At 49.3% G+C, this 20,420-nt stretch overlaps 8 protein-coding genes across 8 annotated transcripts; 4 read left to right on the top strand and 4 right to left on the bottom strand.

Moving 5' to 3' along the window:
* Nucleotides 1-68: 68 nt before the first annotated feature.
* Nucleotides 69-2,273, top strand: ENP2 (Small ribosomal subunit biogenesis). Its single transcript, XM_024903443.2, has one exon. It carries the CDS (start codon nucleotides 131-133, stop codon nucleotides 2,060-2,062), a length of 1,932 nt encoding a protein of 643 aa, XP_024763801.2. The 5' UTR covers nucleotides 69-130; the 3' UTR covers nucleotides 2,063-2,273.
* On the bottom strand, nucleotides 2,038-2,975 carry TrAFT101_002677 (uncharacterized protein). The gene is made up of 2 exons (XM_024899469.2): nucleotides 2,624-2,975; nucleotides 2,038-2,567 (listed from the first exon to the last, which is right to left on the bottom strand). Exons 1-2 carry the CDS (start codon nucleotides 2,811-2,813, stop codon nucleotides 2,293-2,295), a joined length of 465 nt encoding a protein of 154 aa, XP_024763800.1. The 5' UTR covers nucleotides 2,814-2,975; the 3' UTR covers nucleotides 2,038-2,292.
* Nucleotides 2,976-4,439: 1,464 nt separating this feature from the next.
* Nucleotides 4,440-7,962, top strand: TrAFT101_002676 (uncharacterized protein; the record flags this gene model as incomplete). The annotated part of the gene is made up of 5 exons (XM_066126667.1): nucleotides 4,440-4,913; nucleotides 4,961-5,993; nucleotides 6,044-6,284; nucleotides 6,339-6,443; nucleotides 6,498-7,962. 5 exons carry the CDS (start codon nucleotides 4,440-4,442, stop codon nucleotides 7,960-7,962), a joined length of 3,318 nt encoding a protein of 1,105 aa, XP_065982771.1.
* On the bottom strand, nucleotides 7,795-9,040 carry TrAFT101_002675 (mitochondrial 54S ribosomal protein bL33m). Its single transcript, XM_024903442.2, has 3 exons — nucleotides 8,688-9,040; nucleotides 8,481-8,597; nucleotides 7,795-8,417 (listed from the first exon to the last, which is right to left on the bottom strand). The coding sequence occupies exons 1-3, from the start codon at nucleotides 8,812-8,814 to the stop codon at nucleotides 8,371-8,373; spliced, it is 291 nt and encodes a 96-aa protein (XP_024763797.2). The 5' UTR covers nucleotides 8,815-9,040; the 3' UTR covers nucleotides 7,795-8,370.
* TrAFT101_002674 (uncharacterized protein) lies at nucleotides 8,916-12,018 on the top strand. Its single transcript, XM_024899412.2, has 3 exons — nucleotides 8,916-9,480; nucleotides 10,123-10,629; nucleotides 10,701-12,018. Exons 1-3 carry the CDS (start codon nucleotides 9,396-9,398, stop codon nucleotides 11,750-11,752), a joined length of 1,644 nt encoding a protein of 547 aa, XP_024763796.2. The 5' UTR covers nucleotides 8,916-9,395; the 3' UTR covers nucleotides 11,753-12,018.
* On the bottom strand, nucleotides 12,001-13,998 carry TrAFT101_002673 (uncharacterized protein). Its single transcript, XM_024902336.2, has 3 exons — nucleotides 13,436-13,998; nucleotides 12,514-13,322; nucleotides 12,001-12,409 (listed from the first exon to the last, which is right to left on the bottom strand). The coding sequence occupies exons 1-3, from the start codon at nucleotides 13,892-13,894 to the stop codon at nucleotides 12,211-12,213; spliced, it is 1,467 nt and encodes a 488-aa protein (XP_024763795.1). The 5' UTR covers nucleotides 13,895-13,998; the 3' UTR covers nucleotides 12,001-12,210.
* A 681-nt stretch (nucleotides 13,999-14,679) lies between these two features.
* On the top strand, nucleotides 14,680-15,819 carry TrAFT101_002672 (uncharacterized protein; the record flags this gene model as incomplete). The annotated part of the gene is made up of 1 exon (XM_024899284.2): nucleotides 14,680-15,819. The coding sequence occupies one exon, from the start codon at nucleotides 14,680-14,682 to the stop codon at nucleotides 15,817-15,819; it is 1,140 nt and encodes a 379-aa protein (XP_024763794.1).
* Nucleotides 15,397-17,969, bottom strand: TrAFT101_002671 (uncharacterized protein). Its single transcript, XM_024903441.2, has 2 exons — nucleotides 17,215-17,969; nucleotides 15,397-17,136 (listed from the first exon to the last, which is right to left on the bottom strand). Exons 1-2 carry the CDS (start codon nucleotides 17,448-17,450, stop codon nucleotides 16,056-16,058), a joined length of 1,317 nt encoding a protein of 438 aa, XP_024763793.1. The 5' UTR covers nucleotides 17,451-17,969; the 3' UTR covers nucleotides 15,397-16,055.
* Nucleotides 17,970-20,420: the final 2,451 nt, after the last annotated feature.

Genomic DNA, 20,420 nt, shown 5'->3' with positions numbered 1-20,420 from the left:
TTCTTCACCTTGATTTTTTTTTGTTAGGCCAATTGCCCGCGCGCGGCAGAAGATCTTTTACCTTGACGCAGAAACTTCACGCAGAGGAGGTCCAAATCCCATCTTTTGATATTCCCTTCCCGTCCTCGCCATGAAGCTGTCCAATCCGGGGACTGTCCCCGTCTACACAATCTCGGGCGCATCCACTGCGCGCCCTCTTCCAGATTGGCTTGCTCGCCGCCGGAAGCGCAGTCTGAAGGACGATGCCGAGTATCAGAGTCGCGTTGAGCTTCTGCAAGATTTCGAGTTCGAAGAAGCAAGCCAGTGTGTTCGTATCAGTGAAGATGGCGAATGGGTCATGAGCACGGGCACATACAAGCCCCAGTTTCACGTCCACAACTTACCACAACTCTCTCTTTCGTTCGCAAGACACACGACTTCCACCAACGAGACCTTTGTCCTACTTTCCACCGACTACACAAAATCTCTCCACCTGCAGAATGATCGAAAGCTCGAATTCCACACTCCTATGGGCTGCCACTATGAAGTGCGCATTCCTAGATACGGCCGAGATCTGGTTTACGATCGACACTCTACTGAGGCTCTCGTTCCGGCTGTTGGCATCGACGCTGATGGTCAAGGAGAAGTTTTTCGCATGAACTTAGAACTTGGAAGATTTATGAAGTCATATCAGATCGAAGTTGGAGGAGACGATGAATTCGGCGGTGGTCTACAAGGAGGCGTCAATGTTGGCAGCGTAAACTGTGCAGCCATTGCTGAAGATACACACAATTTGCTCGCCTTTGGTACATCAATAGGCACAGTGGAGTTTTGGGACCCTCGTTCAAGATCACGGGTTGCATTACTTGCCGGCCATGAAGGTGGTGTCACGACAATGGATTTCCATCCGTCGGGCCTGTCACTGGCGACTGGCAGCTCAAGTGGTATGATCCAGCTATTCGACCTTCGTCGACCTACTCCCTTACTCAAAAAAGACCATGGCTACGGCTTCCCCGTGAAGAAACTGATACATATGACGACATCATCACAAGAGAAGAAGATACTGTCGGCCGACAAGCGCATCATTAAAATCTGGGATGAAGCTTCGGGTGACCCATGGACATCGGTTGAACCTGTGGTGGATATCAACGACGTGGCTTGGTGCAAAAACACCGGCATGCTGTTGACAGCCAATGAGGGCAAGCAACAACACGCATTCTTCGTGCCCCAACTAGGCTCAGCTCCAAGGTGGTGCTCGTTCTTAGACAACATGGTAGAAGAGATGGCGGAAGAAGTCCGCACTGAGACCTACGACAACTACAAGTTCTTGACTCTGCCAGAACTGAAACAGCTCAGCTTATCCCACTTGGTTGGAAAAACCAACTTGCTGCGGCCATACATGCACGGATACTTTGTGGCATCTAAGCTCTACGAGCAGGCTAGACTTATTGCAAACCCCTATGCATTCGAAGACGAGAGACAGAAGCGCATCAAGGAGAAGGTTGAGAAAGAGCGCTCTAGCCGCATCAGAGGCACCAAGAAAGTCAAGGTCAACCAGAGATTTGCCGACAAGCTTCTCAAGAAGCAGGAGAACAGAGGCCAAGTTGATACCAATGCTGGTCTTCTGGGAGATAAGCGATTCACCCAGCTTTTCGAGGACGAAGACTTCATGGTGGACGAGAATAGCGGTGAATTCAAGGCTCTCAACCCTAGCACCGCTGTTCAACAGGCTCTGGAGGCAAAGCATGGATCAGTGCAGTTCCAAGGCAAAGACTCTGACGAGGAATCTAGCGATGAAGAGGAGCCTATCTCTAGACCTAAAGACGACGTGGTGATGCGGATCTCGTCGACACAAAATGAGGGCCGGCCACTGAAGGACTCTGCATTGGGCTCAAGACAACAGAAATCTACGCGCGTCAACAAGGCGGATCGTGGCGAAGTTCGTGGAGAGCGACAGGTTACATTTGTGCCAGAGAGAAAAAAGAAACAGCAGCAGCAAGAAGAGGAAGAGGCTCCAGCTCCACAGAGGCGAAATCCAAAGACCAGGCGAAGCGCCAGCTCGAACACATTCAGAAAGATGTGATACCCATAAATTTTGAAATATCAAAGAGAATAAAAAAAAAAAGAGCAAAAGGATATATGTACATACACCGGAACGCCCGTGAGCGAAATCATAATTTCATCAATCAAAAAAAGCACTCGCCATTAGCCGTTCCCATCCAAGTCCTTTGCGCTTGAACTGCATATCCCCCCAACATGCGCACAGCCACACACATACACACACGCATACACACCACACCAATCTTCTCGCCGTTATTTCCCACCCGGGTTACGTCCAACGGATTTGCTTTCGCTTCGAGCCAGGCCCTTCTCCAAGTCTTCAGGCCGGAGTCGTGGAGTTGGCGGGATGTCGTCGTTAAGCTTCGTTCGTCCCTTGCGATTGGAGCGCGTAGAGCCTTTGACGGAGCGAGGAAATTCAGATCGCCTTGGAGTAAGAGCAGTAGCAACTTTCTTCGTCGATCTCCTAATAGTTTCTTTGATGGTCCATTCACGTTTCTTGGCAATGAAGAAGAGGGAAGCGGTTGTTACTAGCTTGTGTGAGCATACAGACGAGTTTGGCCAAGGAATATGGATATCTGCTTACCACCGATCAAGATAACGACTACAACTACAACAATAATGGCAACCAGGGCTCCGGTCGAGAGAGTGATGGAATTGGCGGAGCTGTCGCCCGCGGCGCCAGCATCCGTTCCATCTTGAGGAGTAATGCTGCCGGATTGGCCCTGCCACGAATTGTCCGTCGCCAGAGGGAAGTATGCGGAGGTTTGCGACATGATAATATGCCCTTGATTGGTTTGGCGGCTATGTTTGTAGGCGTCTGTATGTCATGCGAAATTCGAGATGGTCGTATGAGAAGTCTAAATATCGTACGAGATATCTTCAAATAGCAGGTAGCGAAAGCAGAGTAAAAATAAAACTACAAGATGCAAAGCTCAGACGTCCAGACCGGAGATGGGTCAAGACCAAGATGTACTGTGCCACAGCCCAGCATTTATTATTGCCGCCTTCGTGTTTCTCGCCTCACTCCTCATCCACTCTACCCAGCTATTTCCGCGACAAGTTCCTGCATGTCAGTGCCGGCAGCGATCCATGTAGTATCAGTTACCGCCCTCCAACGCTCATCCGCCCCATTTTGCGCAGCTCTTGGCTAGGCTTCTGGTGGCTCCTGTGCCTGGACATGATAGAACGCTGGCGGTGCGCCGCCATGATTGGCCTCGTCTCCCCAAACAAGCGCCGACGCCAACGGCTCGTGCAGGGGTTGTGGCCAATGAGGTGTACAGGATTCAACCCTGCTGTCTTGGACACCACTTGAGCGCACCAACGAGCGAGAGCCATCACTGCGCGCCCACAGGTTTTGTCTGTGACGGCTCCGTGACGATGTGAGACTAAAGAGGACCTATTTTTGTGACTCGGGGAGCTGGTGCATCGCGCTTATGGAGATTGAGAAGGCCCAGAGGTGATATTGGTGATATAAGTGATGGTCGTTCGATTGCCTGTTCTGGAGGGGTGCCTTCGTCGCTAGCCATTAGCGGCGCTGGCTGTGGAATCCGAGGGGCTTGAGACTGTGAAGCTCTGTATAATGCAGATGTGGCGGATTGGCTAGAAGGCATGCGGCTTCTAACGACCATGAAGCGGCCGCGAGGCGAACATTAAACGCCGACTATTTGCGGCGTCTCAAGATTTCAATTGCTTCAGGTGAGGCGCTCAAGGCACTCATGGGACTTCGCTTTAGGCTATTGAGGATAGTCGAGTCGCTTCAACTGTGGCATTGGGCTTGATAGCAAGAGATGATGATTGTATCAGCTTATTACCAGAGCAACATTAAATTGTGATTCTTGGCATTCTGCATTGATTTGAACCAATCTGCGCCAAATTCTATTAATACTCTGCTGTTTCAGACCGGGACCTGTTACTCCTGGGTTTGACTCGGAGAGAACAATCATATTGCTACCTTTTTGAAGGAACCCGCGAAATAGCCACATGCTAATATACTCTATAGTTCAGAAACAGCTTGAATAACAAATGCAAAATACAAATACAAAATATTTCTGCTTCTATCAGTGTTCGAACCATTACTATCTGCTCCGGCCGCAACTTGTAGCGATGACGGCTATCAACGACTGGAAGACGCATCGTTCTTTCCTTCTACAGCTACTGCCTAGATAGACTCGCTTAGCCACAAATCGACCGCCTTGACGGTTAAAATTCAATTCTGTGACCAGAAAATAAATTCAATTGCTCTTTGTCCCAGATTCCAGACCCTGCGGGAGGGTATCGAGATACTTTGGTCTTTCAATCGTGCAGTGCCTCTCTACGCATCAAGCTCGTGCAGTTCAGCCAAGCGCATAGCTACAGTCTCGCGCCCTACACTCCCAAAGGCGATTTAAAGAGGTGCTGTGATGGGACCGCAGGGCCCTGAACACGGCCTTGGAGGCTCGCCTTCTGGGAGAAGAAATCCTGGCTATATGTGGATGAGCAAAGGAGCAGACCTCGACGACATGTCGCAACTAGTTCCTGAGCCAAGTCTCCCCAAGGCAACCAAAGATTATCGTACCAAAGACTGGCCTCAGAGTAGCTTTGATCATAGAGAGGAGATTTCCGAGGCCTCGCTCGCAGAGGGTTTCACGTTTCAACGGCGAGAGCCACCTCGTCCTGGCCAATTTAGCAATATTCCTCGGCATGCTTCACTTGTAATGCCCGCTGCTACACAGCTTTGTGAATCGTTCGAGCATAAGGTTGCCTCACCACCAAAGAACAAAATCACAGTTCCCTTACCCAGAGCTTCGCCTTTGGACTTGCCAGAGATTTGTCTTCCGAACAAACCGGCTGAGATAAGGTCCGGTATACCAGAAGTATCTGAGGAGTCTAAACCTGTATGTTACAATCTAAAGAGTGTGACACGTTATCTGACCTATTCTAGAAGCCCATATTTTCTATTCATTCTGGCCATTCAGATGTTAAAAATTCGTCACATCCTCGAGGTGGCTCGCCAAAGAGTGCCGACGAAGCAAACAAGAGTATTAGGCTGTTATCGCCTCCTAAACTTACGTCTTCGCCAACAAAGAGTCGATATCAAGAGAGTCCGCCTGCCGCTGACCTCAAAATGGCTCCTCCTACGCATAATAGCACATATCGCTTAGCACAACAGCCTCCTCACACAAAGCCAATGACTCGAAATGAACATCATAAGTCACCACCCAGCACCTGTGGTGATCTGGAGCTTCCCACATATCGTGTCCACCCCAAATCTCGGCATCACCGCCACAAGGACTCTTTGGTCAGGCCAATACACTGTAACTCAACCAAAGATCCTAAGCAGCTGCCTCGCCACCGATCAAGCTCAGTGGCGAGCAGCAATATATCCAAAAAGAGATCGCGAGTCCATAAAAGGTTCGCTAAACAGTTTCAAGCCATGACCCATTTTACTGAATGCCTGAATGAATGTCTCGATATTACCGACGACGAAGTCGTGGAAGCCCGCTTAGAGATTCAAAGGCTCCGTGGCGATATGCAGCATCAAGAAACAGAGCTTGAAAAGTCGCGCTCGTTGTTGGATCAGAAAGGTGCCAAGCTCTGCGAAACTGAGAAGCTTTACAAGGCATTGCTTGAAGAAGACACCCGTGTCCTCGAAGATAACAAAAGTTTGAACTCTGAGCTTGAATTGTTACGCCAGCAGCTCTCTGAAGAGAAGAAGCGATCAGAACTTTTGAAAGAAAAACACCAAGAAAGTCGATCGCGGCTTAATGACGCAATCAGAGAACAACAAGATCTCTTTTCGCGTTCTCGCGATCTTTGTCAGGAGACAATGGATCAATTACGGAAAGACAAGGCGGTTAAAACTTCAGCTTCGGATGCTGTTGATAAAGCTCTAGAAACCAGCCAGAAGAAACGCGCAGAGATGAAAAGATGTCTCGACGAGTATCGCTTACAAACAGAGAAAGACATCCACCAAAGTGAGACTTCATACTCAGGTGTAAACGGGGTATAACTGACAAAGAAACAGAGGATCAGGTCATAACTGTGTTAAAGGAGAAGTTGAGCCATCAAGAAAGTTTATTGGCTCAGGAGAAGCTATTCGCTGATAGTCTGCGCGCTCAGGGAGAAGAAATGGGTGTAGCACGAGAATGTGTTCAAACGTTGGAAGCCAAAGTAGAAGCTTTGATGACGCACCATGCCACACAGAACGAACAACGTGAACTGGATGCTCGGCAAAGCGCAGAAATGATGAATATGCTAAATTTGAAGTATTTCGGCGTGCTCCGATACCCTGAGAAAAAGAAAGGCTAACATATAAGCAGGCTAGATACTTTGATTAATGGCGGGACATTCGTCGCGAGTAATATGCTTTCGCGAGAGGATCTCACCATCGAGCTAGGTGCCGTCGAAAAAAGCATCAAGGAGAGGTAAGATTCTCCATGAATATTTCTTGCTGTGCTCTCCAATCTCACCATAAATAGTCTTTCGCCAGTAATTTTCTCGCTAGAGAGTGCGCAAAAAGATTCTTCCAGTGCACTCACACAGTTAGAGTCATCCATTCGGCAGAATCTTGATCAATTCAAAGACAAGGCGCTTGAGCTGGTAAATAGATGGGGAAAAGACAAGGAAGAAAATGGCGTGCAGATCCAGGATCTCTTCAAACAAATTAGAGAACTTGGCGGCGGTCTAAAGAAGGCAGAAACTGTCTGTGAACACATCGGGCAGAAATTCGACTCGTTGGTCGAGAGCGAGCAAAGTCACCAGCGCATCGCCGACGTTCTCGCACAAGACTTGACACAGCGATTCTTAGACCGTGAGGTGAGGCTCGACGATATGGAATGTCGGCTTCAGCAGATGCATCAAGGCTTCGCAACAAAGATTGATACAATGATCTCCGGGGTTCAAAATAGTGAAAAAGAAGCCACCAAATTAGTTCGCAGCGCTGCTACCGAGCTTCAGGGCGTTTTAGAACAGGGTTTTGGGCAGGAGAATGACAGAATATCACGGTTACTCGTTGAAACCGGAAATATTGCAAAAACTTTGGCAGCTCATGTCGACGAGCATAAGCAGCCTGTCCCACAAAAAAATCACAAAGTCTATGAGTTGCAGACGACTTTAGAACTTGAACGTGAATCTGCTACACAGCTAACTCGCAAACTCCATGAACTTGAGCAAAAAGCTCAAGAAAACGAAGTGCTTCGTGATAGATGGCTGAAAGAGATTCAAAGTATCGAAGCAGTACGAGCGCAGTTAAAGACAGTACAAGAACAAACTTCACCTGTCAAAGTTTGCGAGAAGAAGATCGATAGACTTGTGGAAATCAGTAGATTTATTCAGTCTTCAACCAGCTATCTCGCAATAGAGAGCGAATGGGTTCAACAAGAACTAGTATCTAGAGCTCCAGAGCCAACTATCGAAGCAGACAATAACCCGTCGGCACCTTCCACTAGATCCAACGGAGAGGCAGAAAACCAACAACCGGCTAAAGAAGATGGTGCATTCCGCAAAGTCACCGTCCATAGTCCGGATCCGGGTGAGGGTTCGCCATCACCGCCACCAACGGTGATCCAAGAGCAGAAGCGGCGCCGTGAAATTACACAGCTCAGGTCAATCCTCAAGGGGCAGGTCCAGTCTGGCATAATCGAATCAGGCAGTATAGAAAGCCACTCCAACACGAACCAGGCTAACCAGAGCAAGCCCCCAGGCCTTTCGAATAGCTCTCTTAACAAAACAGGTTCTTCATCAAAGCAAATGGTTGCTGAAATTTGTTCTAGAATGGTTCGACATGACTGGAGTTTTCCTACTGTAGCCGATTTTGAGAGGGATATTCAACTAGCCAGCAAGAAGCGAGAGAGACCCCAGGACACTCTAATGTCTTCGCAACTGGATAACCCCAGCTACCGAGACCCGAAGAAGCTCAGAACCTCGAGTTACATTGACGAGTAGCCCAATGGAGAAGTCCAATACGTGATGGGCTAGATCCATGTTGCTAGTTTCTTGATGATTGCGTTTTGGACTGGGAATAGCTTCCCATCAGGTAGCTTAAGTTTGCAATCGTACATGAATTGACAATCTTTATTTTTGGTAATAGTCTTGTGCATAAATGATTTGAGAGTGACTTTCTTTTCTTCCTTTTTATTTCCAAACAGATCATATATATCTTGACTTTCTAGCGCATCGAGCGCAATACCAGCCCACCCTCGAACTCCAGAAATGCTCTTCATGTTGTACATATACATAGCTGCGGGCTCTGAAACAACCAGACTGCCCGCAACCCAATCATTATTTTCACATCCTCTGAGCGTACAGTGGGATTGACGTCGCTCGGGGGAGAAGGGGAATAATCTTTCTTTTTTATTTCGATCGCTTTTTCGTTTCTAGGAATAAGACCTTCTTTCGGACTAATGGGGCGGCACCTTTAGCAACGTTCAAATAATAGCACTGATTATAGCTCGATGTCATACCTATCGGATCATATTTCAGCATTCCCATCATGGGAGCTGTTCTAGGCCGCTTGAAGGTATAGAAGAAGCCGGTCATGGCCATGGAGATGAGCCGGACATTGATCAATCTCGCCTTTGCTACAGAGGATGTTAGCTTCATTCAATTTGTTGATATGTCTACAATGGGAGCTCCCGAGATTCCATTGAAGCGAAGAAGCGGAAACTCACCTTTCTTGGCCATTTTGTCGATACCTCTGGCGCTCAAATGATGTCGTTCGACATAATCGCGATAGCAGCGTAAATTCCTGGTATGGCGGGATGGTTTGCTTGGCCCGGAAGAATAAGCTGCCGACATCCGACGTGCAGTGGATATTCGTGTTTTTGGCACTATAATTTTGCAGTAAAGGTTTGAGGCGGCAGATCTATGAAGCTTTGCATACAGTGACCAAGCCGCGCCGATAGCGGCTTACTTTTTGCTTGTTCCAGCTATTTCAAGTAAGCTTCTTACTAGGGTCCCCAGGGGTACCGCTGCCACGGCGCAGGGGTCCGATATCAGGAAAACGCAGCGCCGTAATTACAGTATCACCGGTCTGAGAAAGTAGATTACTCTCAGCTCTGCGCTGACAGAGACACGGCGACATAGGAATGCCAATTTCTACCATGTCCCTTTAGCTTACGGAGGATGCAGCGGCCTATCACGCAACAGGCTTTGATGGAGTATGTAACCCTATTATGTAGCGACAGATAAAGGCTGCGGCCCAAGTGCCAAGTGCTGTAGGGGGGAAGCCACGAAGTCGGACTCGAAAGCCAACGAAAAAAAGCATCCGCCCTTTTGGCTTTTGGTAGCGCTCCAGCTATATCTCCGCGGTTTGTGGGCTTTGGACTTTCTCTCTTTCCAACTCATCAACATCTCCCCCATCGTTGAAGTTGGGCATCATGCCAAGAGCACTGTTGGCTGGCAGCAGTGCGCTGTCTGGCGCCGCGAGTGGGCGACTGCTGCTCGGTGCTTCGCGGATAACAGGTAGGATTCTGAAGTCTCTTTCTTGCGTTACTCTTTCTTCCAGGCTTCTCTCTTTGGTTACGCCCTTCGTGACATTCCACCTTGCACATGATCCAAGCGGACGTCGAACAAGAAATCCTGGTGCGACGACAATTATACGGATCCGGGGAGCGCAGCGCAAGCTCTAGTCTACGACTTCCGGGGAAGCTCTGTTTCTATTATACAACGACTCATGCAGAAGCTGCAATATCCAACAGCCCAGAGGCTGCACCTGGGCCATCCTTGCTGTCCCAAAACGACAAATGCCGCAGCCATCCTCCCTGCTCCACCAATCTGGACAGAGCGCGACAGACGATGCGTGGAGCGACTCATGCGCTGATTTCATTCCGTTGTGTCACGATATGCCAGATGAGGCGTGGTGGTGAAGCCCTTCCCGGCTTACGGCCTGGACCAAAGCGGCTGCTGCAAGCGCGCAGATCCCGTGGCTTTCCTTGCCATCAGCCGACAATTTCCTTGGCCCAGAGGCATAAGAACGACGCAGAGCTGCTCCACAGATTTTCTATTCCCCCGCCATCAGACTGCTTTCTTCCCCAACATTTTGAAAGTTTTTTTTTCTGGCCCTTATCTAGATCTCTTGCTAACTTGAAGGAAAAAAAAAAAAAGATCTAGAAGCCGCCGGTTATCGGCGATCCTTGCTCACACTTTCCACCCCGCCATCTAGAACATTTCAACCCCACCATCGCAGACTCGTTCCTCGATCATTCTCAACTACCGCGAAAATGGGCCGCCTCAATATCAACAACATCAACCCGCACGTCCGCGCAGCTGAATATGCTGTCCGCGGTGAGCTCGCCGTCAAGTCGGAGGAGCTGCGTGCCCGCCTGAGCAAGGGCGACACCAGCCTGCCCTTCGACAAGGTTGTCTCGGCCAACATTGGCAACCCCCAGCAGCTGGACCAGAAGCCCATCACCTTTTTCCGCCAGGTGCTCAGTCTGCTTGAGTACCCCAATCTGCTCGAGAAGGAGGATGTCCTGATCAACGCCCTTGGCTACAAGACCGACGTCATTGAGCGTGCCAAGTGGCTGCTCAAGCAGTGCGGCTCTGTTGGTGCCTACAGCGCCAGCAGCGGTGTGTACGCTATCAAGGAGAGCATTGCCAAGTTCCTCGAGAGTGAGTGGCATTCCCGTGCCTGATTTTGCGGTTTGGGTTGAATCTGATTGACTAACGTTGTGGCTCCCTAGAACGAGACGGCTTCTCTGCCGACCCTGACCACATCTACCTCTCTGCCGGTGCCTCGTCCGGAGTCAACACTCTTCTTCACATCCTCGCCGAGTCCGACAAATCTGGCGTTCTCGTCCCCATCCCCCAGTATCCTCTCTACACCGCCACCCTCTCCGTCCTCGACGCCACCTGTGTTCCTTACTACCTCGACGAATCCAAGGCCTGGGCCACTGATCTCGCCACAATCCGGGGAGCATACGACAAGGCCAAGGCTGACGGCGTCGACGTCCGTGCCATTGTCGTCATCAACCCTGGTAACCCTACCGGAGCTTCCCTTTCTGAGGAAGATGTCCGCTCTGTGATCGACTTCGCCAGCAAGGAGAAGCTCGTCATTATGGCTGACGAGGTCTACCAGACCAACGTCTTCATTGGCAAGTTCCACAGCTTCAAGGGTGTCTTGCGCAAGCTGCAGCAGGAGAACCCTGGAAAGTATGATGATGTCGAGCTTGCCTCTCTCCACAGTATTTCTAAGGGAATGGTCGGCGAGTGCGGTCACCGTGGTGGTTACTTCGAGCTTGTCGGCTTCGACGCCGAGGTCGAGGCCGCCATTTACAAGTTCGTCTCCATCATGCTCTGCGCTCCCGTCATCGCCCAGTGCCTTGTCGAGCTCATGGTCAACCCTCCCCAGCCTGGCGAGCCCTCATTCGAGCTCTATGACAAGGAGTACAACGCCGTTGCCAACGGTCTCCGTGAGCGCGCCAATGCCCTTCACAAGGCCTTTGAGCAGATGGAGGGTGTCGAGTGCGGCGAGCCCCAGGGCGCCATGTACCTCTTCCCTTCCATCACCCTTTCCCAGAAGGCTATTGAGGCTGCCAAGTCTGAGAACCGCACGCCTGATGAATTCTACTGCATGAGATTGCTCGAGGCCACCGGCGTCTGCGTCATCCCTGGCAGCGGCTTCGGACAGAAGGAGGGCACCCTGCACTTCCGTACCACTTTCCTTGCTCCTGGAACTGAGTGGGTTGACAGAATCACCAAGTTCCACAAGGAGTTCATGGACAAGTACAGGTAAATGTTTTTAATCAAAGAAAAAGTTTTGCACGTCAAGAGGAGGTGGGGGTGATTTCATTGGGAAAGTGAGCGAATACTTGGAAATTTCTTGTCGTGGCGTCTTCTAAGTGTGAATCGGGATGGATATAACATAGTCTCCTAGAAAATGATAGATATGGGCTCTTATTTTTTTTTTTATATATATATACGAAAGATGGCCTACCTTTGTGGCAAACACACTCCACACCATTAGATCAAATATTGTTGACGCTCTAGTTTCATATTTGGGATCATTTTGTTTTCTATTTGTCTGTTGCAATCACTTCGTATTAATTCGTGTGATACACAGCTCATGGGGGAAACATGTTGTGTTGTTTGTTCTCCCTCTTGATGTAGCGAGTAGGAGGTGAAAAGAATCTACGACCCCCTCATTTCCCCCTCTCTCCCCTTTAATAAATCATCACCTTTCTATCAATTCGCTCATGCTCTCTCACTACCCCTTAGTCTAACAGCCTGTCCGTACTTTTGCAACTTTGTAATCAGCTGGTCACCCTGGCGAACGACATCCTGGTACTGCTTGTTTTTATCATCGGGACGGTTGGTCTCAATGACACCCTTGCCAGAGACACGGTCGATGGTGCAAGGGATGCGGCCAGCGGCGATGAATCGAGCAAGATCACTATTACAACGTTTATTAGCAGCCGCAAAAAAAAAGAAGAAGAAGAAGAAGAAAAGTAAACAATTAAAAATTAACAGGAAAATGGTGCCACAAAGCCAACTTACCGGTCCAAAAAGTCAACAGTGACGCCAAAGTCGTTTGCCATGCTTTCTAGCCCAACAACCCGGTAGCTCTGCAGCAGCTGCTGGTAAGCACGAAGGCGCATCTCTCGGATGAACCAGCTCTTATGCTCGTGCAGGTAGCGGTCGTGGTTTAAGAATTGCTCCTCAACTGAGGCAAGAGACTGGAAGAAGGTCTTGTAGTTGCCGTTGTACAGGCTGCTGACCAACAGAGCGAGAGGGCTGAAATCGATGGCCATCTCCGCCTCGGGCTGGTCGGAGCTGGAGCCCAAAGTCGTCAGATTAACCGCCGTCGTGGTGGCTGCCTTGGGAAGCTTATCGCCCGTGGAGTCATCCGCGCCGGGGCCAGCGCTCAGGGCACCGCTGAGAGCTAATAGCTTGTCCTCGCCATCGCCCATGATGGCCTTGATCTCGGGGGCATCGACAACCTTGGACTTGAAATCGACACGCTTTAGGGATACGGAGCCGGCGAGGACGGAGTAGACGACGAGGTTGGAGTAGGTGCAGAGTTCGTAGCTGGTGAATGTGGAGAGGGAGTCGAGCAGGAGAGGCGCGGCTGTGTTGTATGCGCGGACGGTGAGGAGGTGCAGGCCCTCGTAGGCCTTTAGGCGATTGCGACGGTCCCAGTCACCACCAGTCTCGACCAGTGCCTTTGCTCGCTCAACTTGCTTCTTGACGAGGGGCTTGTCGCCGTAAAAGAGGCCCATGCGTATCGTGGCGAGGACCAGGTCGATCTTGGTGCCCAGGATGCCAGTCTTCTCGAATAAGCTTTCGAATTCGGCAATTGCTTTGTCCTGCAGTCAAGTATGGTCAGCAGCTCAGCTCGATAACCCCGCCACTACTCTTGCAAAGAGCGCCTCTGCGGCGGTTGCAGCAGCGTTGCAGCATCAGAGGAATGAATGCGTACCTTGTCGCCCACTCGAGCCCAAAAGTCAGCCCGTTTGCCCTTGGCAGCCATGACTTCGGTCTCGCCAGCCTGCTCTTCCGCCTCATCCTGCTCCTTCTGGAACTCGGCCAGTTCCTTGTCATTGTCCTCCTTCAGCTTGTTGTATAAATCCTCGTCCCATGGTAGGTTGACTGCCCCAGGTGCCGCCTTGGTCGCCACCATGCCCACCAGGCTGGATTTCCGGCTCGGGGGCTTGCCCGCTGCTGAGGAGCCGCTCTCGCCGACTGCGTTCAGAATACCCTCGATTGGGTGGGCCAAGTACCGGTAGAAGGGGGCCATCTTGTCCTGGGCGATGGCATCTTGCAGGGCCTTGGCGGCGGCCTGCTGGGCCTGTTTGGAAGCGTAGGCATTTGTGAGGGTGAAGACGTGCTGGGAGAGCGGCAGCAAGGGCCACTTGACGTATTGCGGATCTGAGCCCATGATGGCGACGGCAGCTCTGTCGAGGTCCGGGCGGATTGGAGTCAGAGCTGGTGAGGTGAGCTGATGCGAAGTTCGGAGGGAGCTGTTGTTGTGGTATAATGGAGCAGACAATATGACGAAGCTGCGATTCGATTGCCTTGTTCGAGCTTCCAGGCAAGGCACTGGGCTGGCACCTTGCCGCTTGGAGACTAGTGGCATCAGCGCAAGGCTTCAGCGGGACACGCACCACTGAAGCGCCGACGGCTCAGGCTCTCTGTACATGTACATAGGAGGGGCAGATGCATGACAGCCAGTTGGAATGGCCTACCCTGGAGCCAAGCCACAGCAATCGGGGATTATCCGCTATTACGTCGTTCTATAGACTCGATCAGCTTCAAACAACCTGCAGGACCAATTCGCGTATAATCAAATCTTCCAAGCGTTTGCTTTACTTTTAGCTGTCTTTGCTCTTTTTCTCGAAGAATTGAGATTAGGCTGCGCCTTTACCACCTGCTCGTGAGCATTGAGCCTCACTTCAAGCACATCCCTGTCAGTGTCAGACTTTGGTGCCTCACATTCAGCCCAGCCTCTTGATGACAGTCTGTGCCATCAAATGACACGCATGGCCTTATCTAGTGTTTGTCTTCTGCATTTGCCGCTCAATTTTATACAAAGTCAATCTTTTCGTTCAAAAGCCACGCATATATCCGCCTGCTGACTCTCGTTCTCTCATCTATTGACTTGTTTTCTTGCTCTGCTGTAATTCTACATCTCATCTCATCTACGGTACTAAATCTGCCGATAAGATGGTCAACTTCTCTCAACTTCCCTACGAACTGCGCGAAAAGATATGGCTCGACACCATAGAGCCCCGGCTTGTTGGTCTCATCCCTCGCCGGGTTGGAAGAGGTCTTTGGAGTGTAAAATGCACCGTTCGCCCTCCCGTTGCCATGCATATCAACCGAGAAGCTCGTGCCATCATGAACAAGCATTACCAGTACCTGGAAGCCCGCACTGTTTTGAATCACAAGTTGGTCTCATGGCCTTATGAAATATGGCCCATTGTCCTGGATTCCTCGCCGTGTATCCTATTCAACTTTGACATTGACACCCTTCATTTTGCGGATACGACTCCTCCTGATAAGCCTCTGCCGGATACCGAAGCGCAGAGAGAGAAACCGAAAATCCCTACAAATGCCATGGATCTGCTTATCCTTAAAGAATCCATGAGAGTGTTCGAAGGACCGGGATTCCGTGGAATGATTGATGCATCCTCGCGCATCCAGGACTGGCCATATCTTCTAGAAGCCAAGGACATTAGCCTTGATTACATCTATGGTGGAGATCCTGGGTTACTCAACTGGACGCGCATCCGCTATGTCCGATTCGACTTCAACATGTTCCTATCAGATCTCGCGATCTGGTGGGGAATCATGCATCCTTTTGTGAAATGGATGCAGCAGGCTGCTACACGTGTCGAGGTCTCAAGTGACCCGATCAGGAGCTGCGATCTCGTCATGGTGAGCGGCAGAGGAGACAAGAGGAAGCTAGAGAGAACGCTACGACTTGCTCTTCGGCCAGAGAAGGAATCCGATGCAGACTATCAATCATTATCTCCTATTGAGCAGCTAGAGCAGTACGGTGCGGTGGTGTTTGAAGAGGTTCTACCTACGCCTGAGAGTAAGGCCATTCTTTATGAGGTTGTCGATCCCCTCATTGGAAATGAGGCAATCTCCAAATGGAAACAGTTTTCGATTAATCAAAGAGTTTCAAGGCCACCAAATCCCGTGGTTCTTCCCAGAGCAACAGCATTTGGAGTAGATATGGAAGTGTTGTGGCAGATGGCGAAACTTAGAAGGGGCTTGGTTCATGGCGAGATGTCCCCAGTTCATGGATTGTGTCTTGCAGACTATGGAATAGACGGCGGGTTCCGTGGCAGGACTTGATTTCTTTCTCTCTCTCTCTCTCTCTTTTGGAATGACATGGCCATATCCATTGGCATTTTCTTATGTTTAGACTCTTGGAATCCAGCTACAAGTCACAGAGTTCATGTATAAATGTGTGGAGCGAAATTTTGATTCTTTTTGGAACGAAGCGATGAGCAGGATTGAATATCTAAACAAAACATGAAATTTGAACACCATTGCAAAAACCCCCCATGACGCCACCCATCATACCGACATTATAAATATGCTGGTAATAGTTGCAAAAATTCTTCCACGTCCTCCCATATAGCCTCTGGCTGTTCCAATGCGGCGAAGTGCCCTCCCTTAGGGTGCCGCTTGAAAAACACCATATCGCCGCTTGTGGCAATCCACTCCTTTGGCGCTCCCATGACCTCCCATGGGAAAAAGGAGTAACCAAAGAGCTTCGGCTTAGCAATGTACAGGTCCCGTTGCACTGTGGAGGCTGCATCTCTGCCTTGAGGGAAGAATTGGCGGTAGCAGTACAATGATGTTCCTATGCATCCGGTAAGGTAGTATAGGGCTGCTCCCGCAATAGCCTCGTCCATCAGTTCTATAGAATATGGAGAAGCTGTGGATCCGTTTGATTGTTGGTTGCTGGTATGAGATGTTGGAGGGAACGAAGCTGGGTCAGTCCAGTCGAGGAACTTCTCGCCAATCCAGGCGAGTACTGCGATTGGATTGGTCATTATGGCCAGCCCGACGGTAGACGGCCTAGTAGCATGCATCCCCATGTATGATACAGCCCCCGTGACAAACCACTCATATCGCTTCATGGCAATCTTGTCTTCCTCGTCCATGTCGTCGAGAGTAGCACCCTCTGGCTTTGGGACTGGAGAGAAATTTATGAGAACACCTTTGCAGTTTGGAGAGTTGTAGCCGTTATAGCGGGATATGAATGATCCCACATCGCCTCCTTGGCTAATGTAGGACTTAATTCCAAGTGTTTTGGACATGAGGTGATCCAACATGTAACTGGCATCAGTGACTGTAAAGTTTCGGTTCATTGGAGGGGCGTCGGAAAGTCCGTAGCCTGGGATTGATGGCACTATGATATGGTATGGTAGGCTGTCTTCATCTGGGTATTTCTCGCGTAGTAGCTTGAGAAGGGGCAGAAATTCAAAGAAAGACCCAGGCCAGCCGTGCACAAAGAGCACCGCCACAGAATCCTTCTTCTTGGAGAAGAGGGCTGTGAAGTGGACGTTGATGGAGACATCACTTGGAGAACCATCTTCATTGGGAGTTGGTATCGCTGTTTTGAAATTTGGAAAAGAGTTGACGAGCTTCTCTCTCTCTTCCCTATAGCAGATAACGTCATTAATACTTATTCTAGAAATGCTCTGATTCTTTATTGTTAAAAATCAAGAGATTACTTACCAGATGAAGCTGTTCTGCCATCTCTCCTTGGCGGCCACAAGCCAATCGCGTGTTACACCGAACTCTTGAGACTTGTCGGCGCCTGTGTTTTCGTAATTTGGGGTTGCTATGTTGGAGAGTTCCACAAGTGTGTTCATGCGAGTTAACTCAGCCTTAGGGATGGCCAATGTGTATGACTTGATGGCTTTCTTGTTGGCCGTGCTTGGTAGCAGGCCATAACGCTTGACCAAAACCATTGTGAGAAGAAAAGGAGAAGGAAAAGCACAAAAAGAAATAGAAAATAGAAGAGACAAAGAGGAAAATGATGTATCTTTTCAGGGCGTAAAATTGGATAATATGTATTTAAATATGACAGTTGACAGAATGTGAACCAGGCTCTTGGCTTTTCTTGACTCGGGTCCCGATGGTAAGATATGAGAAGATTAATATATAGGCACGAGGGGGACAGCTTCTTCCCCTTATCTTACTTCTCGGCCCGGTCCCAATCTTCCTGGCTTGCTGATCTAGGATGCTAGCTTGAATGGATGAGACTAGCATACACTACACCTATACCTGATAGGATAATCGCCATCGGAGCCGTATGTATGTATGCATTTTCCCTTCGGGCTTCGCGTCTCGCTAACCATTTTAGAATCGGGAAAGGTGTATGGATATCAGCCCTCGTACCCCAATATGACAAGGGAGTATTAGTAGAAGAGTATTACTAGCATTACTAGCAGTAATGGCAGAGTCTCTCGGCGCTCATTAGCTGATGCTGGTACGAAAGTCCTGTAGTTTGCTAACGATTACGGGGCGGGAAGCAGCTTTTGCTTCTTTATTGGCCGCTTGATGAGTTGTTTGTTACCAATCGTTGCTTTTAATGTCTCAAATCTTCCAAGGTATTTTCCAAGTCAGATTCCAAGGTAATTAGTGAGTGAGTGTAGTACCCAGTGGTGCGTCTTATGTGAAATGCCAGATCTATCGTGACACTCGTTATTATGGCGCAGGGGTCGGGCCGTGATGATCTTTGCCCACTTAGGGCCGCCCTGTCCACTAATTGCCTGAATAGTAAAGACACCCTGAAGGGGAGAACAAAGACTAAATACCGAGTGCGATAGCTGGCTAGACAGTACACAGGATTACCTTTTCTTTCTTATTCAGCACCCAGCATAACCGGAAGAAAGACAGTTAGGCGATTGGTTGCATACGTGTATGCGTTTATACTGCCAAGAGTCCCCTGGTGTTTCTTCTGTTAGGGCATGGTGAACATACGGATGGATATGGATTACTACTCCCGATTAGGCATTTACATAGCCCGATAGGTATGAGTAGGTAAATCACACTAATACAGCCAAGTACCTGGATATTCCAGACAGGATCCTATTCAAGGGGAAGTATTGACAGGGATTAGAACTGCTAGAGTCTTTATACTAGGCCCTATTGCTTTTCCTACTACCGCTTTTAGGTATCTTGACCAACTTTACAAGTAGTACGTGCATTGTGCAACAGCAGATATTATCTACTACCCAGGCAGCTGTTAAGCGATAACGAAACAATAAACAGCATATACCGATCAATGCTGCTGTACATGGGTATTCGGCAACCCCTCATCCGAATGCGAGTAGACACCAATAGCCGAACGTACCGTATAAGCGGCACATGCCGCTTACTACACTACATAGGTGTGTACTGCCGTAAAGTTGGCCGAAGTCAATCCACGCGTGACTCTGAGCGGTCATGGGCCATGGGAAGCTAGATGCCGATTGTGCCTGGTAGGGAAAAATCCTGGTATCCTGGAATCCTGGACTGAAAAATAAGACTGTCTAGCTCGCATCTGCCAAGGCATTCAGCCGCACTCCACCAACACAAGAGCAGCAAGGGCACAAAGGAGAAGTCAAAGAGAAGAGGGCTAACAGGAAGGACGATCTCGCTGACCGCTCCTGGTTCCTCCAACTTTGCTATTAGCTGTATCACTGACACTTGTCAGAGGAAGCTTGGGAGACCGGGCCTACACTAGGCCCAACTGTGGGCTCAATATAGCGGGAAAGGTGAGAGGAAGTGTGACCTCTTAAGCTAGGCCGTTGACGATCTAGGCTCCTGATGATGGAGAATGACTTTATACTACTACTTTATTCAAGGAGAGCCCGTGCGTTGCAGGCCATGGTTAAATGGAGTAGATGCATCGATACGCTTCTCCCTAAGCCCTCCGTGAAGGGACAGCTACACTCACTCGTATTCCATTACCTACTCGTGATATATAGCGGCTTCACAGAACTAGAAAAGCTCAATTGACAGTTAGTTTACGCTCGAATTGCTTCTTCAGTTTATAGCAATGACCTACGGACGTAAGGAGTTGGTAGGCGTGGCGTATACTCCGTAAAGGAGATGCATTTGTATGATACAAGGGCACATGTCCTACCAGCTACTAGTCTCTTGTCTCTCCCGACTATCATTCCATAAAGATATTTAGAAAGAAACGCTTTAGTAGAATATAATAAGTTGCAATTAAAGGAATAGATCACGCACACCATCTACTCAGAACGGATTCTTCGGCTCTTCGCCTATGTACAACCTCGGATAAATTGGCCCTACATAAAGTCTAGTGATGGTGGCACTCCCCAATTGGTGCGTCGCATATGTAAAATGTTCCCAATCGGGATAGAGCATACCCTTGCGTATATGAATCGTGCGGTGGTTTGGGGCCAGACGATATGGGTACATGTAACTGCATAGCTAATCGCAAAGAGATCTTCCTGAGATAGATAGTGGGTATAAGTGAGGGTAGTGAATTTTGAACTTTGTCAAATTAGGTAGGTTTTATGGTATATGTAAGCGGCTGACATGCTGAATGAATCATTCAGCGCTCGTATAAAGGTTCTAAAACGTTATATGATTAAAAATATTACGTGATCTGATAAATGTGTAAATTCTAGGTTAGATATAAGACGAGGCACAAAAGTTACCCCCCCTGTCCAACACCCCTTGTATGTATGGCGTTTGGAGACGCTCTTAACCGCTTTCATCTCTTCCCGCGGAATTCTGGGTTCAAGGGGGCGCATCCTTTAACCCGCGAGGACGGTAAGTACCTACATGTAGATGCCATTACGGGGCACCACTACGGGGTACTGCTACAGGGTATTGTTATTCGTGCTTGCACTAGCGTTACCTACTCATGGTAGAACAACAGACCTGGTCCATCGCGGCGTTGCCATCGAAGTTGCTTCCGA

This window comes from Trichoderma asperellum, chromosome 2 (assembly GCF_020647865.1).
Source record: "Trichoderma asperellum chromosome 2, complete sequence".
Classification (NCBI taxonomy): domain Eukaryota; kingdom Fungi; phylum Ascomycota; class Sordariomycetes; order Hypocreales; family Hypocreaceae; genus Trichoderma; species Trichoderma asperellum.
Note: the sequence above shows the minus strand (reverse complement) of the source record. Positions and strands in the feature narration are given on the sequence as shown.

What these genes read in the sequence shown, in the direction of transcription:
- ENP2 (XM_024903443.2), top strand. Translation starts at nt 131, where the DNA reads ATGAAGCTGTCCAATCCGGGGACTGTCCCCGTCTACACAATCTCGGGC.
- TrAFT101_002674 (XM_024899412.2), top strand. Translation starts at nt 9,396, where the DNA reads ATGCCAAGAGCACTGTTGGCTGGCAGCAGTGCGCTGTCTGGCGCCGCG. An exon ending in CGGTGCTTCGCGGATAACAG is followed by an intron (nt 9,481 to 10,122) that starts GTAGGATTCTGA and finishes AAAAAAAAAAAG; the next exon opens with ATCTAGAAGCCGCCGGTTAT. An exon ending in CATTGCCAAGTTCCTCGAGA is followed by an intron (nt 10,630 to 10,700) that starts GTGAGTGGCATT and finishes GTGGCTCCCTAG; the next exon opens with AACGAGACGGCTTCTCTGCC.
- TrAFT101_002675 (XM_024903442.2), bottom strand. Translation starts at nt 8,814, where the DNA reads ATGTCGGCAGCTTATTCTTCCGGGCCAAGCAAACCATCCCGCCATACC. An exon ending in CGACAAAATGGCCAAGAAAG is followed by an intron (nt 8,598 to 8,687) that starts GTGAGTTTCCGC and finishes CATCCTCTGTAG; the next exon opens with CAAAGGCGAGATTGATCAAT. An exon ending in GCTGAAATATGATCCGATAG is followed by an intron (nt 8,418 to 8,480) that starts GTATGACATCGA and finishes CCGCCCCATTAG; the next exon opens with TCCGAAAGAAGGTCTTATTC.
- TrAFT101_002671 (XM_024903441.2), bottom strand. Translation starts at nt 17,450, where the DNA reads ATGGTTTTGGTCAAGCGTTATGGCCTGCTACCAAGCACGGCCAACAAG. An exon ending in TGGCAGAACAGCTTCATCTG is followed by an intron (nt 17,137 to 17,214) that starts GTAAGTAATCTC and finishes TATCTGCTATAG; the next exon opens with GGAAGAGAGAGAGAAGCTCG.
- TrAFT101_002677 (XM_024899469.2), bottom strand. Translation starts at nt 2,813, where the DNA reads ATGTCGCAAACCTCCGCATACTTCCCTCTGGCGACGGACAATTCGTGG. An exon ending in AGTCGTTATCTTGATCGGTG is followed by an intron (nt 2,568 to 2,623) that starts GTAAGCAGATAT and finishes CACACAAGCTAG; the next exon opens with TAACAACCGCTTCCCTCTTC.
- TrAFT101_002673 (XM_024902336.2), bottom strand. Translation starts at nt 13,894, where the DNA reads ATGGGCTCAGATCCGCAATACGTCAAGTGGCCCTTGCTGCCGCTCTCC. An exon ending in GGGCTCGAGTGGGCGACAAG is followed by an intron (nt 13,323 to 13,435) that starts GTACGCATTCAT and finishes ACTTGACTGCAG; the next exon opens with GACAAAGCAATTGCCGAATT. An exon ending in ACTGTTGACTTTTTGGACCG is followed by an intron (nt 12,410 to 12,513) that starts GTAAGTTGGCTT and finishes ACGTTGTAATAG; the next exon opens with TGATCTTGCTCGATTCATCG.